Raw genomic sequence first — 13,490 nt, 5'->3', positions numbered from 1 at the left:
TTTTGTTCAACACAATTGTCAAAATTCATCGTCTCTTCTATATTTCTAAAACATTTCTCTCTACATGTATTTAAGGGTTTTCTCAGAATGTTTCGCTCAGTTTTAATAAGATCACAATTGTCAAAATTCATCGTCTTTTCTTCTCAAAACATTTTTCTCTACACGGCTTTCTCAGAGTGTTTCGTTCAGTGTTACGTAAGGCCACATGCTGACCTGAAAATTTCGCTCCCTGATACCATGACATCTTGATTTCCCTTTCACGTCGTCTTAAACTAGGCAAAAACACCGTCGATTTCCATCTTCACACTAGGCAAAAATAACGTCAATTTCCTCCTTCACACAGGGCAAAAACTACCGTCGATTTTCATCTTCACACCAGGCAAAAATATCGTCGATTTCCATCTTCACACTAGGCAAAACTGCCGTCGATTTCCATATTCACACTAGCCAAAATACCGTCGATTTCTTCCTTCACACAGGGCAAAACTGCCGTCGATCTCCATCTACACACTAGGCAAAAAATACCGTTGATTTCCATATTCACACTAGGCAAAACTGCCGTCGATTACTATCTTCACACTAAGAAAAAATATCGTCGATTTTCTCCTTCACACATGGCAAAAATGCCGTCAATTTCGTCCTTCACACAGGGCAAAAATACCGTCGATTTCCATCTTCACACTAGGCAAAAATGCCGTCGATTTTTATCTTCACACTAGGCAAAACTGCCGTCGATTTCCATCTTCACACTAGGCAAAAATGCCGTCGATTTTCATCTTCACACTAGGCAAAACTGCCGTCGATTTCCATATTCACACTAGACAAAATGCCGTCGATTTCTTCCTTGACACAGGGCAAAAATGCCGTTGATTTCCATCTACACACTAGGCAAAAATACCGTTAATTTCCATATTCACACTAGGCAAAACTGCCGTCGATTACTATCTTCACACTAGACAAAAATACCGTTGATTTCCATGTTCACACTAGGCAAAACTGCCCTCGATTTCCATCTTCACACTGGGCAAAATTACCGTCGATTTTCATGTACACACTAGGCAAAAACGCCGTCGATTTCCATCTTCACATTGGGCAAAATGCCGTCGATTTTGGTTTTCTATGTCGATATCTTGCTTCACATTTATTTTTTGTTTTATTCGCGATGACCGTACACAAGGACCGAAAAATCTTCCCGCGCTCTGATGCCGACGTTATGACGTCACGTCGCATCAAAATCCATCATATTTTCTATATTTTTAAAACATCTCTCCACGTGTTTAATAAATTTCTCAGAATATTTCGTTCAACACAATTGTCAAAATTCATCGTCTCCTCTCTATTTTTATAACGTTTCTCTCCACATGTATTTAAGGGCTTTCTCAGAATGTTTCGCTCAGTTTTGATAAGATCACAATTGTCAAAATTCATCGTCTTTTCTTCTCAAAACATTTTTCTCTACACGGCTTTCTCAGAATGTTTCGTTCAGTGTTACGTAAGGCCACGTGCTGACTTGAAAATTTCGCTTCCTGATACCATGATATCTTTCCCTTTCATGTCGTCTTAAACTAGGCAAAAACACCGTCGATTTCCATCTTCACACTAGGCAAAAATGCCGTCGATTTCCTCCTTCACACAGGGCAAGATTACCGTCGATTTCCATATACACACTAGGCAAAAATGCCGTCGATTTCCATCTTCACACTAGGCAAAATGCCGTCGATTTTGGTTTTATATGTCGATGTCTTCCTTCACGTTTGGCAGAAAAATAGTTTATTTTTTGTTCTATTTGGGTCTTATAAGAAATTAAATAGATAAATGAATAAATCCCACACTGAGTTCCTTCAACGAGACAGAAATACCGTAGTAATTTCCTCACATCGACTTCCTTCACACATGACAAAAATACAGTCGATATTTTTTCCCCAAAAACCCGTAAAGGTGTTTTTGTTCCTTGAGAATATAAATAATAATAATAATAATAATGATAATAATAATGATAGTAATAATAATAATAATAATAATAATAATAATAATAATAATAATAATAATAATAATAATAATAATAATGATAATAATAATAATGTTAATAATAATAATAATATTAACAGTAATAATAATAATAACAATAACAATAATAATAATAATAATGATAGTAATAATAATAATAATGAAATATTGATATTAATAATAATAATAATGATAATAATAATAATAATAATAATAATAATAATAATAATAATAATAATAATAATAATAATAATAATAATAATAATAATAATAATAGTAATAATGATAATAATAATATTAATAATAATAATAATAATAATAATAATAATAATAATAATAATAATAATAATAATAATAATAATAATAATGATAATAATAATAATAATAATAATAATAGTAATAATAATAATAATAACAATAATAATAATAATGATAATAATGATAATAATAATAATAATAATGATAATAATAATAATAATAATAATAATAATAATAATAATAATAATAATAATAATAATAATAATAATAATATGTATACGCCTCATACACAAGTGAGTATATCACTCAGTCATATAACCCACTCACCTCCACTCACTCCCACACTCACACCAGCCGGCAGACAATAAGGCGCCTGACACTTCCTGCATCAATCCGCTGACAAGGCATTCCCTGTCGCACCATGCACACGCGATCACACAGCAATAAACACATCATTACGTATACTGACGAACCTCCCCTGGATATATATATTATAGTCTGGCTGTCAGACTAAATTATAAACTAATTATGTAAATCAAAATATAAGATGTGACGAACTAAATCCAGCTCACATAAATAATTCAGTTATACGAGCGTGGCACCTCACCAAGGAACTTCCGACCTTCTTAAACGAGATGCACGGGCTCGGAAGATGAGTTTTGCCAGTGACGTGCCTTAGTGATAGGATTGTGTAATAGTGTACCAAGAGAACATTAATTGAATAGGACAATAAACAAACAAAAAACTTAGAGGCGTTTGTGCAGTGGACACCCCTAAACATGATGATGTCACGGACCCGTCATATTCTGTGTTACAAGTGACGTTGGATAGAACGACGTAACAATACCGTTACACCCGTCCCGTTACAAATAACAATAATAATAATAATAACAATAATAATAATAATAATAATAATAATAATAATAATAATAATAATAATAATAATAATAATAATAATAATAATAATAATAATAATAATAATAATAATAATAATAATAATAATGATAATAATAATACAAATAGAATTAATAAAGAAAAAATGAATTGATAAAAATTATAACACATAAAAACAATATGTAAATAAGTAAGTAAATGAATGATTAAATGAAATAAAATTAATAAAATAAATTGCATTCATAAGATATACAGTATATGTACATCAATCAAAAGCAAAAATATATAGAATATAGATCAAAATTAATATAGATTAATATAGATAGATATTACTAACAAAAAAGTACATAGAAACTTTACGTTATTATTTATTATTCATCATTTATTATTTCATTTATTCTAAGAGACCAATGAAGAACTGGGTAGAGTGGAGAATCTACTTTGACCTTTTCATCTAAATAAATTAATAAATAATTAGATAAATAGATAGATTGATAAACAAATAAAGATAATTAGATAAATAAGTAAATAAATGAAGTAGATAAATAGATAAATAGTATATAAATAAATTATAGGTAAATAGATAATTAGAAATAAATAATAAACATATAAATAAATAAGATAAATGAATAAACAAATACTATATAAATAAATTATAAATAGAAAAATAAATAAATAAATAGCAATAAATAAGTAATAAACATATGAATAAATGAACAACAAACAAATGATAAAAAGTAGATAGATAAATACATGAATAACAGTACATACATATACCAAAGGCTTTTTCCCCCCACATGGGGGGTAGCCCAAAAGAAAATGGCATAGAAACCACTCCCACCCATTCCATTTCCTATATATTCCACTCCCCTCCACCCACCTCCCTCCCTTCTATCTTAGCACCTCCTGGATGACGGGTCATCCCTGCATCCTGTCCACTGCCCTGGGTCAGAAGCAGTGTCGCAAGACACAGCACATCCAGAGCAAGGCCGCTTCATAAATTCGGCGACCCCCCTCTCCGTCCCCTCATAGAGAAAAGGAGAAGACGGGGAGAAATCCCTTCGGGCTGCGTCAAATTTTTTCTCATACATAATTCCTCACCCCCCATCCCCCACCCACTCCCCCTCATGCATCACAGCATCATCTATACACAACCCCTCTCCATTCACCCCTACCTTCTGTCCTCTCCCGTCCTTCCTCAACAGACATTAATCTCTTTTGTAATGCCCCTTTCACCCCATCCATCCATCTCATCCTAGGACGCCCCCACATATTCACTTCTTCCACCTCCGCCTTCCACACTTCTTTTACTAATCTTTCTTCACCCATTCTTTCCAGGTGTCCAAACCATCCTAATACCCTTTCATGAACCCTATCTCCCAGTTCCTTTTCCACCCCTGTTCTCCTCCTCACCTCCTCATTTCTCACTCTATCTAACCCAATAATCCCTATCATACTTCTCAGACATTTTATCTCAAACACATTCAAACTCCTTCTCTCTTCCTCTCTCATGTTCCATGTTTCTGCCCCATACAATCCTGTTGGCACAATCACTCCTTCATTTAACCTCTTAACATCCATTCCCAGATGATTTCTCATTACACTTTTCAATCCACCAAGGCATTTACTCGCTTCTCTCAATCTATATTCTACCTCCACCCTCACTTCTCCCTTTCCTGCCACATTCGCACCCAAGTATCTAAAACTATTCACTTCCTCCAGTCTTTCACCCTTAATGCTCACTTCCAGCCTGCTGTCACTCTCTCCCCTTGTACATCTCATCATCTTACTTTTGCCCACATTTATCTTCAACTTCCTTCTTTCACACACCTTCTCAAACTCTGTCACTAACTTCCTCAATCCCTCCTCTGATCCTGCTACAAGTGCAGTGTCGTCAGCAAACAACAACTGGCTTATTTCCCACTTTTCTCCATTTTCTTTAACCATCTCCAACCCCTGACCCACTACCCTTGCATTCACCTCTCGCACCACCCCATCCATGCATAGATTGAACAGCCAGGGCGACATAACACATCCCTGACGAAGTCCCACCTTTACCTCAAACCATTCACTCTCTCTATTTTTAATCCTAACATAAGCTCTACTACTCTCGTAAAAACTCTTGACTGCTCTTAACAGCTTTCCTTCAATCCAATATATTTGCAGTACCTCCCACAGTGCCTTCCTGTGTACCCTGTCGTAAGCCTTTTCCAGATCAATAAAAGACCCCAAAACATCCTTACCTTTTCCCATAGCTTTCTCACATATCTCTCTTACCACAAAATTTTTATCTACACATCCCCTACCTGTCCTAAAACCACACTGTTCCTCACCAATTACTCCCTCTGTTACTCTCCTAATCCTCTCAATCAAGACCCTCCCATAAGCCTTCCCAACTACACTCAACAAGCTGATTCCTTTGAAACTACTACATTCACGCGTTCAGAACGTTCAGAACGTTTTCAGTGGCGGAGTAGGCCGAAGTAAATCAGATGGACCTTTATTCAGTATGGAACTCATCTTCAGGAACCAAGAAGAGAAAGGTGAGCTATTTGTGATGCTTTGTTGACTTATGCATCTTACAGGCAATTAGAATAATTGAATAACTGTATTTCTGTTTCTGTGTAGCTAATGAGAAGAGGCAACTAGGCAATGTTGAATATATTATGATATCCACTGCCAAATGATATACCAGACAGAAATGTTAAAATATCATAATGGCTATTTAAGATTATTAAAGTGAGTGATAACTTAGAGTGTTCATGTAAAGAAGGCAAATGGTATTATTTGTAGCATCGTGAGTTCAAGCAGTGAAATATGTCATATGTGTTTAATACTCTACGCAGGCACCTGCTGGTTCTTCTTGACAGGCTGAGGCATTTACTTCAGGCTCTCAGTCTCGTCGTCAGCACAGATGTAGGGAAGGATTGGAAACAGACCCTGTTTTCAAGCCGTGGCTACAGGAAATACCTGACCAGTATAAAGCTAGGTGTAAAATCTGTAACGTTAGTATGACTGCAGAGACAATGCTAAAAAACCATGCAAAAGGCAAAAAACACTGTTCATATTTCAAGGGTACAATGGACAATCAGGTACCAGTATCAACATTCATTACGAAAAAAAAAAGATCCTATGGCTAAGGCAGCAATAAAGCTGGCAAGTGTTCTAGCTGCACATAATGTTCCTTTTAAGATAATGGATCACTTGTCAGAGGTCTTGAGAGATATTTTCAATGACTCCAAGATAGCGCAGGAACTTGCCATGAAAAGAAGTAAAGCAACTACAGTTGTAACTAATGTCATAGGAAAGTCCTACAAAGAACAACTTGCTCACAAACTAAGAGAAACAAAACTTGGCGTTCTTACAGACGAGTCTACTGAGGTTGGTTCCATAAAAACACCTTGTGTTGTAGTAAGATTCTTTGATCATGATAATGAATGTGTTGAAAGTACATTCTGGGAGCTGTGTGAAGTTTACAATACAGCCAACCCTGAAAATGTCGGAAAAGGAGCCACTGCTAGTAATCTCTATGAGGGAATGATGAAAACATTTGAGAAACATGAAATCCCAGTTACACAAATGATAGGTTTTGGGGCTGATGGGTGTAGTGTAATGATGGGAGCTCACAATAATTCAGTTGCAAGTCGCTTCCGTAATGAATGCCCTGGTCTTTTTGTAATCAAATGTGTTTGCCATTCTGCTCACCTCTGTGCCAGTGAGGCGTGTAAGGCTTTACGTAGAAAGTGTGAGGATTCAGCAAGAGAGGTGTACAATTTTTTTAAGTGTAGTAGCAAGCGCCAGTGTGACTTTGTACAAATTCAGTCTTTCTTTCACTTGAAGCCCCACAAGATGCTACACCCATCACAGACGAGGTGGTTGTCATTGGTTGCTGTTGTTCAGAGGATCTTGGAACAATGGGAAGCTCTTCGGTTGTTTTTCTCAGACATGTGGTTATCTGAGAAGCTAGTTGCTGCTGAGCTGATTTTCAACTCTACATGACCGTTTCATTAATTTGTTATACTACTTCCTAGATTGGATTTTGCCAAAGTTCACTACTTTTGATAAGTACTTTCAGTCAGATAAGCCAGTGATAACAGTGCTCCATGAAAAAGTAAGTGTTCTTTTTAAGGATATTCTCCATTCACGGAGAGAGAATATGTAATGAAAACTGAACTTTGTTTGATAGATCCAAATAGAAACGATAAGCATCTCAGTGACACAGAAATATATCTAGATGTAAAAATGTTACAGGAACTGCAAGACTCCCGTGTAACCGAAAGAAAATCTGAGTTGCAGGATTTTTCCAACGCTGCCGTAACTTTATGTCTGCGGCTTGCTGTGAAATTAAAAAGAGGTATGATTTCAGCGACAATGCCATCTCAAAACTGAATTGTCTGACTCCAACTAATGCTTTATCATTGAATTTTAGGAAGTCAGTTCCTTCTTTGGTACCCTTAGTAACTGCATTGCCCCTTCTTGTACCTCCAGAAGACAGCTCATTAGTGCAAAGACTGGATGATCAATGGTGAATATTGCCACTGGAGTGTGACAATTCAGCCTTGAATACAGAGGATAGTGATAAGTTTTGGGTTGCATTAATAAAAGGTAAACCAAACTTCACAGACCTTTCACAGTTTGCACTCTCTGTTCTTAGCTTACTCCATTCGAATGCAGAATGTGAGAGAGTTTTTAGTAAAATTAACCTTTTCAAAACTAATGCATGAAATTGGCTGAAGACAGCAACTGTAAATGGGGCGCTGCCAGCAACAGAATGTATGAAGTCAACTTGATCATGCTATAAAAACTTTAACCCAACAAATGATATGTATTCTCTTTTGGCAGCCAAGGAACTATACAGTAACACCTCACATTCTGACTCTGAGTAATGTTGTAAGCCATGATTCCCCATGAGGTATAGCTTATGTCTAGATTATGAATCTTTAATTACATACAAATATGAAAGTTTTTCTTTAAAAACATTTTCATTTCATTACACTAGCTGATGATGATGCCTATTATATGTGATTTCTTATTGAAGTATGTTATGTGCTAAAATGTGATCATTTGATTATTTCAAATGAAACACTAATTTGTGAAAGATCATTTATTTGAATTTCTCAATATTAATAGAATTTAGAAATGTTGCATAAAGTGTACATTTTATTTATCTCAAGGGATAGATATTAGATCTGAAAATGTACAATAATTTGTACGATATATCTTTAATAACAATTACACAGCACCATAATTTTGTCATGAAAACAATAATTTTGAGGCCCCTGTACGATAATATTGTGTTCAGAATCTTGCAACCCTGCCTTTGTGATCACGAGGCAAACGTACCTTTGAATCAGGACTGATAAGTTCTCGTCGACAGGGCATTAAGGGAAAATATTGTGTTTTGCCTGTTGTATATCCACAAAACACCTCTACGGACTTTTTGGCGTCATTTCGAAGGTAAGTGATGTAGAAGAATAACCAGCGGTGGTTGGGTGGGAATAGTTGCTGTAGGAATAGAAGAACTTTGGCTGCCAAACCGTGTTAATGCGTACTTAAAGGCGTGGTCCTATTTTGAGCCAAATAATGCCATGGACATGGTTCGTAGCAAGGTAGCCTTAGTACTATTCATTCAGTTGTAAATTTATGAACTACAACAACCCTTTATTATTGTATATGATTGTATATACCGTGTCACAAAATTCCTGGACAGTGGAAGGAGAAGGTGGTGGTTGTGGGGGCGTGGGAAATACCTACCTTAAGTGAGGAATGAAGGGGGAAGGATAGCCGCAGTGGGAAGCCAAAGTCCAGGAGATTTGAGTCACTGACCGGGACCACGCGCGCTCCCTTCTCGGCGCGCGTGTATATAACTCAAAGGGGGGTGGGACAATTCATTAAGTAGACCGTCCTAGGCTAATCAAACAGATCATCCTATTGTGAGTTTTAATGATCAAGATTATTTCTACAATCAAACATTGTAGGCATGCTACTCCAATCCTTAGTAGGATTTATTAATAGATAACCTAATTTCACTTATGTATCCTAACCCCTGCGCAAAGCCTATGACATCTAACTAATACTTTACCACTAGGTCGATATATTCTTCCCTTTTCTACGTGAGTTCTGCTGGTTGCGGGGATGTCTTCAAATAGGCGCGGGTCCCTCGTTCAGGCAGGAGGCGTCTGTTGTGTGAGGATGACTTTGCTGTTGAGCGTGGCGGGAACCCTGGCTGTCCTCGTTGTTTGGCACCTCATGGCGGGACGCGGGTTCGATTCCGTAGGGGGTTTCCTAATTTTCACTAACAAGTTCCTTTCTGGTCAGGATGTCCCGGAGGGCGATTCTGCACCCTCTAATGGCGATACTGCACAATGATTAAGTTTGGTAGTCACTGAAGGCGACACTCTTCGCCGCCATGTTCCTGGTTACGGTGGCACTGAATACCGTGGCACTGGTATTTACGAGTTCTCCGGGCACTAGTCACTTATAATTGACGATGATTAAACAGTTCGTATTAATGAGTGGAATTCGTAGTGGCCACCCTACGAGAGAATGATGCACATTTGGACCTTCCGAGGACACGTGTGTCCCACCTCACTCTGTGTGAACCCAAGCCGAACTGGGGGTCAGGCACTGACGGGTCAACTGCCTGTCCATACTGTATGGTACACACCGTTGCCGTTTTTTCTAAATGTCAAATCAATAGTTCCGTAGGGAGCGCCGTGCACGTTTATGTGGAAGTTGAAACAGTTCTAATTGTTCCTTGACCCATTCAACTCCGATGACAAAATGTCTTGTCATTTGGTCAAATAAAACAAAAAATCATAAAACACCAAAATGTTTGATCAAACACCAGAAAAATATGACGTCAGTCCTCGCTTCGCTGCGAGCGAAGCGAGGATTGACGTCATATTTTTCTGGTGTTTGATCAAACATTTTGGTGTTTTGTGATTTTTTGTTTTATTTGACCAAATGACAAGACATCTTGTCATCGGAGTTGAATGGGTTAAGGGTAGTCACTACTCACGAGAGTGGAAGATATGATCCTAACTAGTCTAATTAAAACTAGCCTAAACAATAAATAGCAACCGCGTAGAGGGGTGGGTGAAACCGTTAGAACTAATTCTAACGGTAATTCTTGGATATAATACACTAATTCTATTCACAAAGTAGCAACTTACAACTGCAAGAAGGAACAGTAAACTTGAGAGATTGTGGAATCCCACACTTAATATTAAACATTCGTGTCTTTGATCGCAGGCATATGTAGACACTTGGAACTAAAGGGAGAGGGGAGGGTTTTCCTGAGTAATTAGAAGTCTCTCTCAAATTCGTTAAGGCACTGTAATTGACTGCCAAATTGGCGCAACAGTTTATGAGGATAAGGAGAAGGAAAAATATCAAGAAGTAGTTGTTGGAAGCCTTAAGAGTTCCGGAAATTCCAAGGAGTAGAGGGAATTGATAGCCGAAAAGGGCTGAAAGGAGACGAAAAAATGTGGAGCCTGCGTCGGCTAGGCCTTTGAGCGAAAGTATTTGGTAACTGTGGTTTGAGAGCAGACGTAAGAAAATGAGAAGAAATAGTAGGCCCTGTGTCACAACCCAAGGTTGTGACGCACACACACACACACACACACACACACACACACACACACACACACACACACACACACACACACACACACATATATATATATATATATATATATATATATATGCAATGGTCCGAGAGAAGGAGGCAGAGTAGAAATAAGCAAGGTATGGTATTATTCCCGAACAAAACTACGAATGGGACCATACAGTAGAAGTTGCATGTGCAACTTGGAATTACTTTTTTTTTCAAGAAAAGAACAGAGGAGGAAAAGCAAACTGGAATAAATTCCAATACATTTTCACATTGCCGAAACGTTTCGGTAGCAATCTTGTTTACATACGCCAAGTCAAGAACGTACGGGAACAAGGGTCGCCGAACACCGTTACCTATTCTACAAAAGCGACAGCACGCTAAGCATTTCCCACTAGCATGCTACTTGTTTTTGCTATCCACTTTACATGCTGGAAAAAGTGGTTAACTTGTTGGGAAGGACCAATTTAGTTGGAGTCAAATGAGCCACCATTAAATTGGGGTTGGATTATCATTATGTTTATAACATTAGAGCTTGCTTATTATTATTATTTTTGTTCACTAAACACGTATTAAGTTTTATATATATATAATATATATATATATATATATATACATACATACGTATATATATATATATACATACATACATACATATGTATATATATATATATATATAATGTATATATATATTGTGATTCAAAAGTACTTACTTGTGCGTCGATGACGTCGGTTCTTCGGTTTCGGTCGCTCCTGGGTGGGCCCTTACATTCCTTTGCGGTACACTCTCCACTTCTCTAGCCTAATTCCCTACCTCCTAACCATTAATGCTAGCTTACCATATCCCCCTTTCTGGGTACTGTACACTCCACTCACACTCGCATTCACCACCACCCACGCACGGTCCTTGTTCGGCACTGCGCCACCCAAGCCAACGTGAGGCCACCCCCCCCCCACATTCGGGTGGGAAGGGGGATACCAGCGCTCGTGCCCTTTGACCCCCTCTCCCCCCCCCCAGAAAGAGGGGGAGGGGGTGCCAACCGTCCGTCCCCGTCCGCGCCATACACACTCACGCTCACACCACACACCCCCTTGATCTAGAGATCAACCTACTCCTCGTCTTCTCCTTCCTCTACATCGTAGTCCTGTAGCCACCTTGGCGGGCGTCTTTCGCGCTGGGGTCTCTGAGACACCCCATCCTCTTCTGTTGTCGCCCCGTGGCCTTCCTCCTTATCTTCTCCTTCACTCACTACCCGCCGTATATCCAAGATATGTCGCGGCACTCCCTCAACAGAAACATTGTTCCGGGAGTTCACCTCCGTCACTGTCCCTCTCGTCCACTGTGACGTGCACTTCTTGTCCCTTGGTCTCACCCATACCTCCTCCCCCACCTGCACTGAGGCGGGGCCTTCTTCGGCATTGGCCGGCAGTTTCGGTCCCTGCAGCGGATGCCGCCAATCATATTTGAACACAGCCTTTTGCGGAACCGAGCGGTCGTCTTGGCCTGACCTGGGGGAGATATTATACCAGAAAACTGCCTCCGTCGGCGCTATTCGTGCCCTCTCAGCTATGGCCTTAATTGTACGATGGTGTCGTTCTACTATCCCATTTCCGCTCGGCCGGTACGCTGCCCGGAAGAAGCGTCTTGTGTTCCACTTGTCCAATGTACCTTTCAGTGCCTCCGACCGAAACGCCGTGCCGTTGTCCATATTGATTGAACTGGAACTAAATGAGGAAAAATACATGAAAAGAAATGAACAATATAGAAAAGGAAGAATGATGTATGAGAAAACAAACTTTGATAAAATAAGAGAATTCTTTCAACAAGAAAACTGGGAAGAAATATACAAAGAAGAAACAACAGTGGAAGAGAAATGGAATATTTTGACAAAAATTTACAAAAAAGGAGTGGGAAAGTATGTTCCAAGACGAAAACAAGAAAAAGAATTTGTAAAATGCTGATACAACAAAAGTTGTAGGGAGTTAAAAGACAAAAGAGACAAAGCTTGGACCAGATGGAAAAAAAACAGAAGGCCTGAAAAATGGAAAATATATACTTGTTATAGAAATGAATATGTACAAACGTGCAGAGAGGAAAAGAGAAAATATGAAAAAGATGTCATAGAAAAATGTAAAGATCAACCAAAACTATTCTACAGATTTGTAAACAACAAACTGAAAAACAAACAAGACTTGGAGAAATTAAGACAAGGACGAGTTGAATACACGGAGGAAATTGAAATGGCGGAAATTATGAGCAAACATTTTAAATCAGTGTTTACAAGGGAGAACATACAACCTGAAGAGATCGAATGGAAAGAGAAAGTCCCCCCTATGAAAGAAATAGAGGTAACAAAGAATGAAATATTGAAACACTTGAGTAATCTTGATGTCAGAAAATCGCATGGACCAGATGAAATAGCAAACTGGATTTTGAAAGAATGCAAGAATGAACTGGCAGACAAAATACATAGCATAATAAACAGTTCCTTGAAAGAAGGAAAAGTTCCAGAAGATTGGAAAAAAGCAAATATAGTACCTATATATAAAGGAGGAAATAAAGAAGACCCTACCAACTATAGACCAGTCTCTCTAACAAGTACAATAGCAAAAATTTGTGAAAGAATTGTAAAAAATAGATGGGTAAAATATTTAGAAAAAAAACGTGCTAAATCCAAGGCAATTTGGATTCAGACAAGGACGATCATGCGTCACC

The 13,490-nt window shown here is 38.1% G+C and overlaps 1 protein-coding gene across 1 annotated transcript; it reads left to right on the top strand.

Moving 5' to 3' along the window:
- Nucleotides 1-6,291: 6,291 nt before the first annotated feature.
- Nucleotides 6,292-7,158, top strand: LOC143030484 (uncharacterized). Its single transcript, XM_076193633.1, has one exon. The coding sequence runs from the start codon at nucleotides 6,292-6,294 to the stop codon at nucleotides 7,156-7,158; it is 867 nt and encodes a 288-aa protein (XP_076049748.1).
- The last annotated feature ends 6,332 nt before the right edge of the window (nucleotides 7,159-13,490 follow it).

Source organism: Oratosquilla oratoria, chromosome 12 (assembly GCF_046742065.1).
Source record: "Oratosquilla oratoria isolate Oo_2021 chromosome 12, ASM4674206v1, whole genome shotgun sequence".
NCBI lineage: Eukaryota > Metazoa > Arthropoda > Malacostraca > Stomatopoda > Squillidae > Oratosquilla > Oratosquilla oratoria.
The sequence above is the reverse complement of the archived record's forward strand: the minus strand, read 5'-3'. Positions and strand labels throughout refer to the sequence as shown.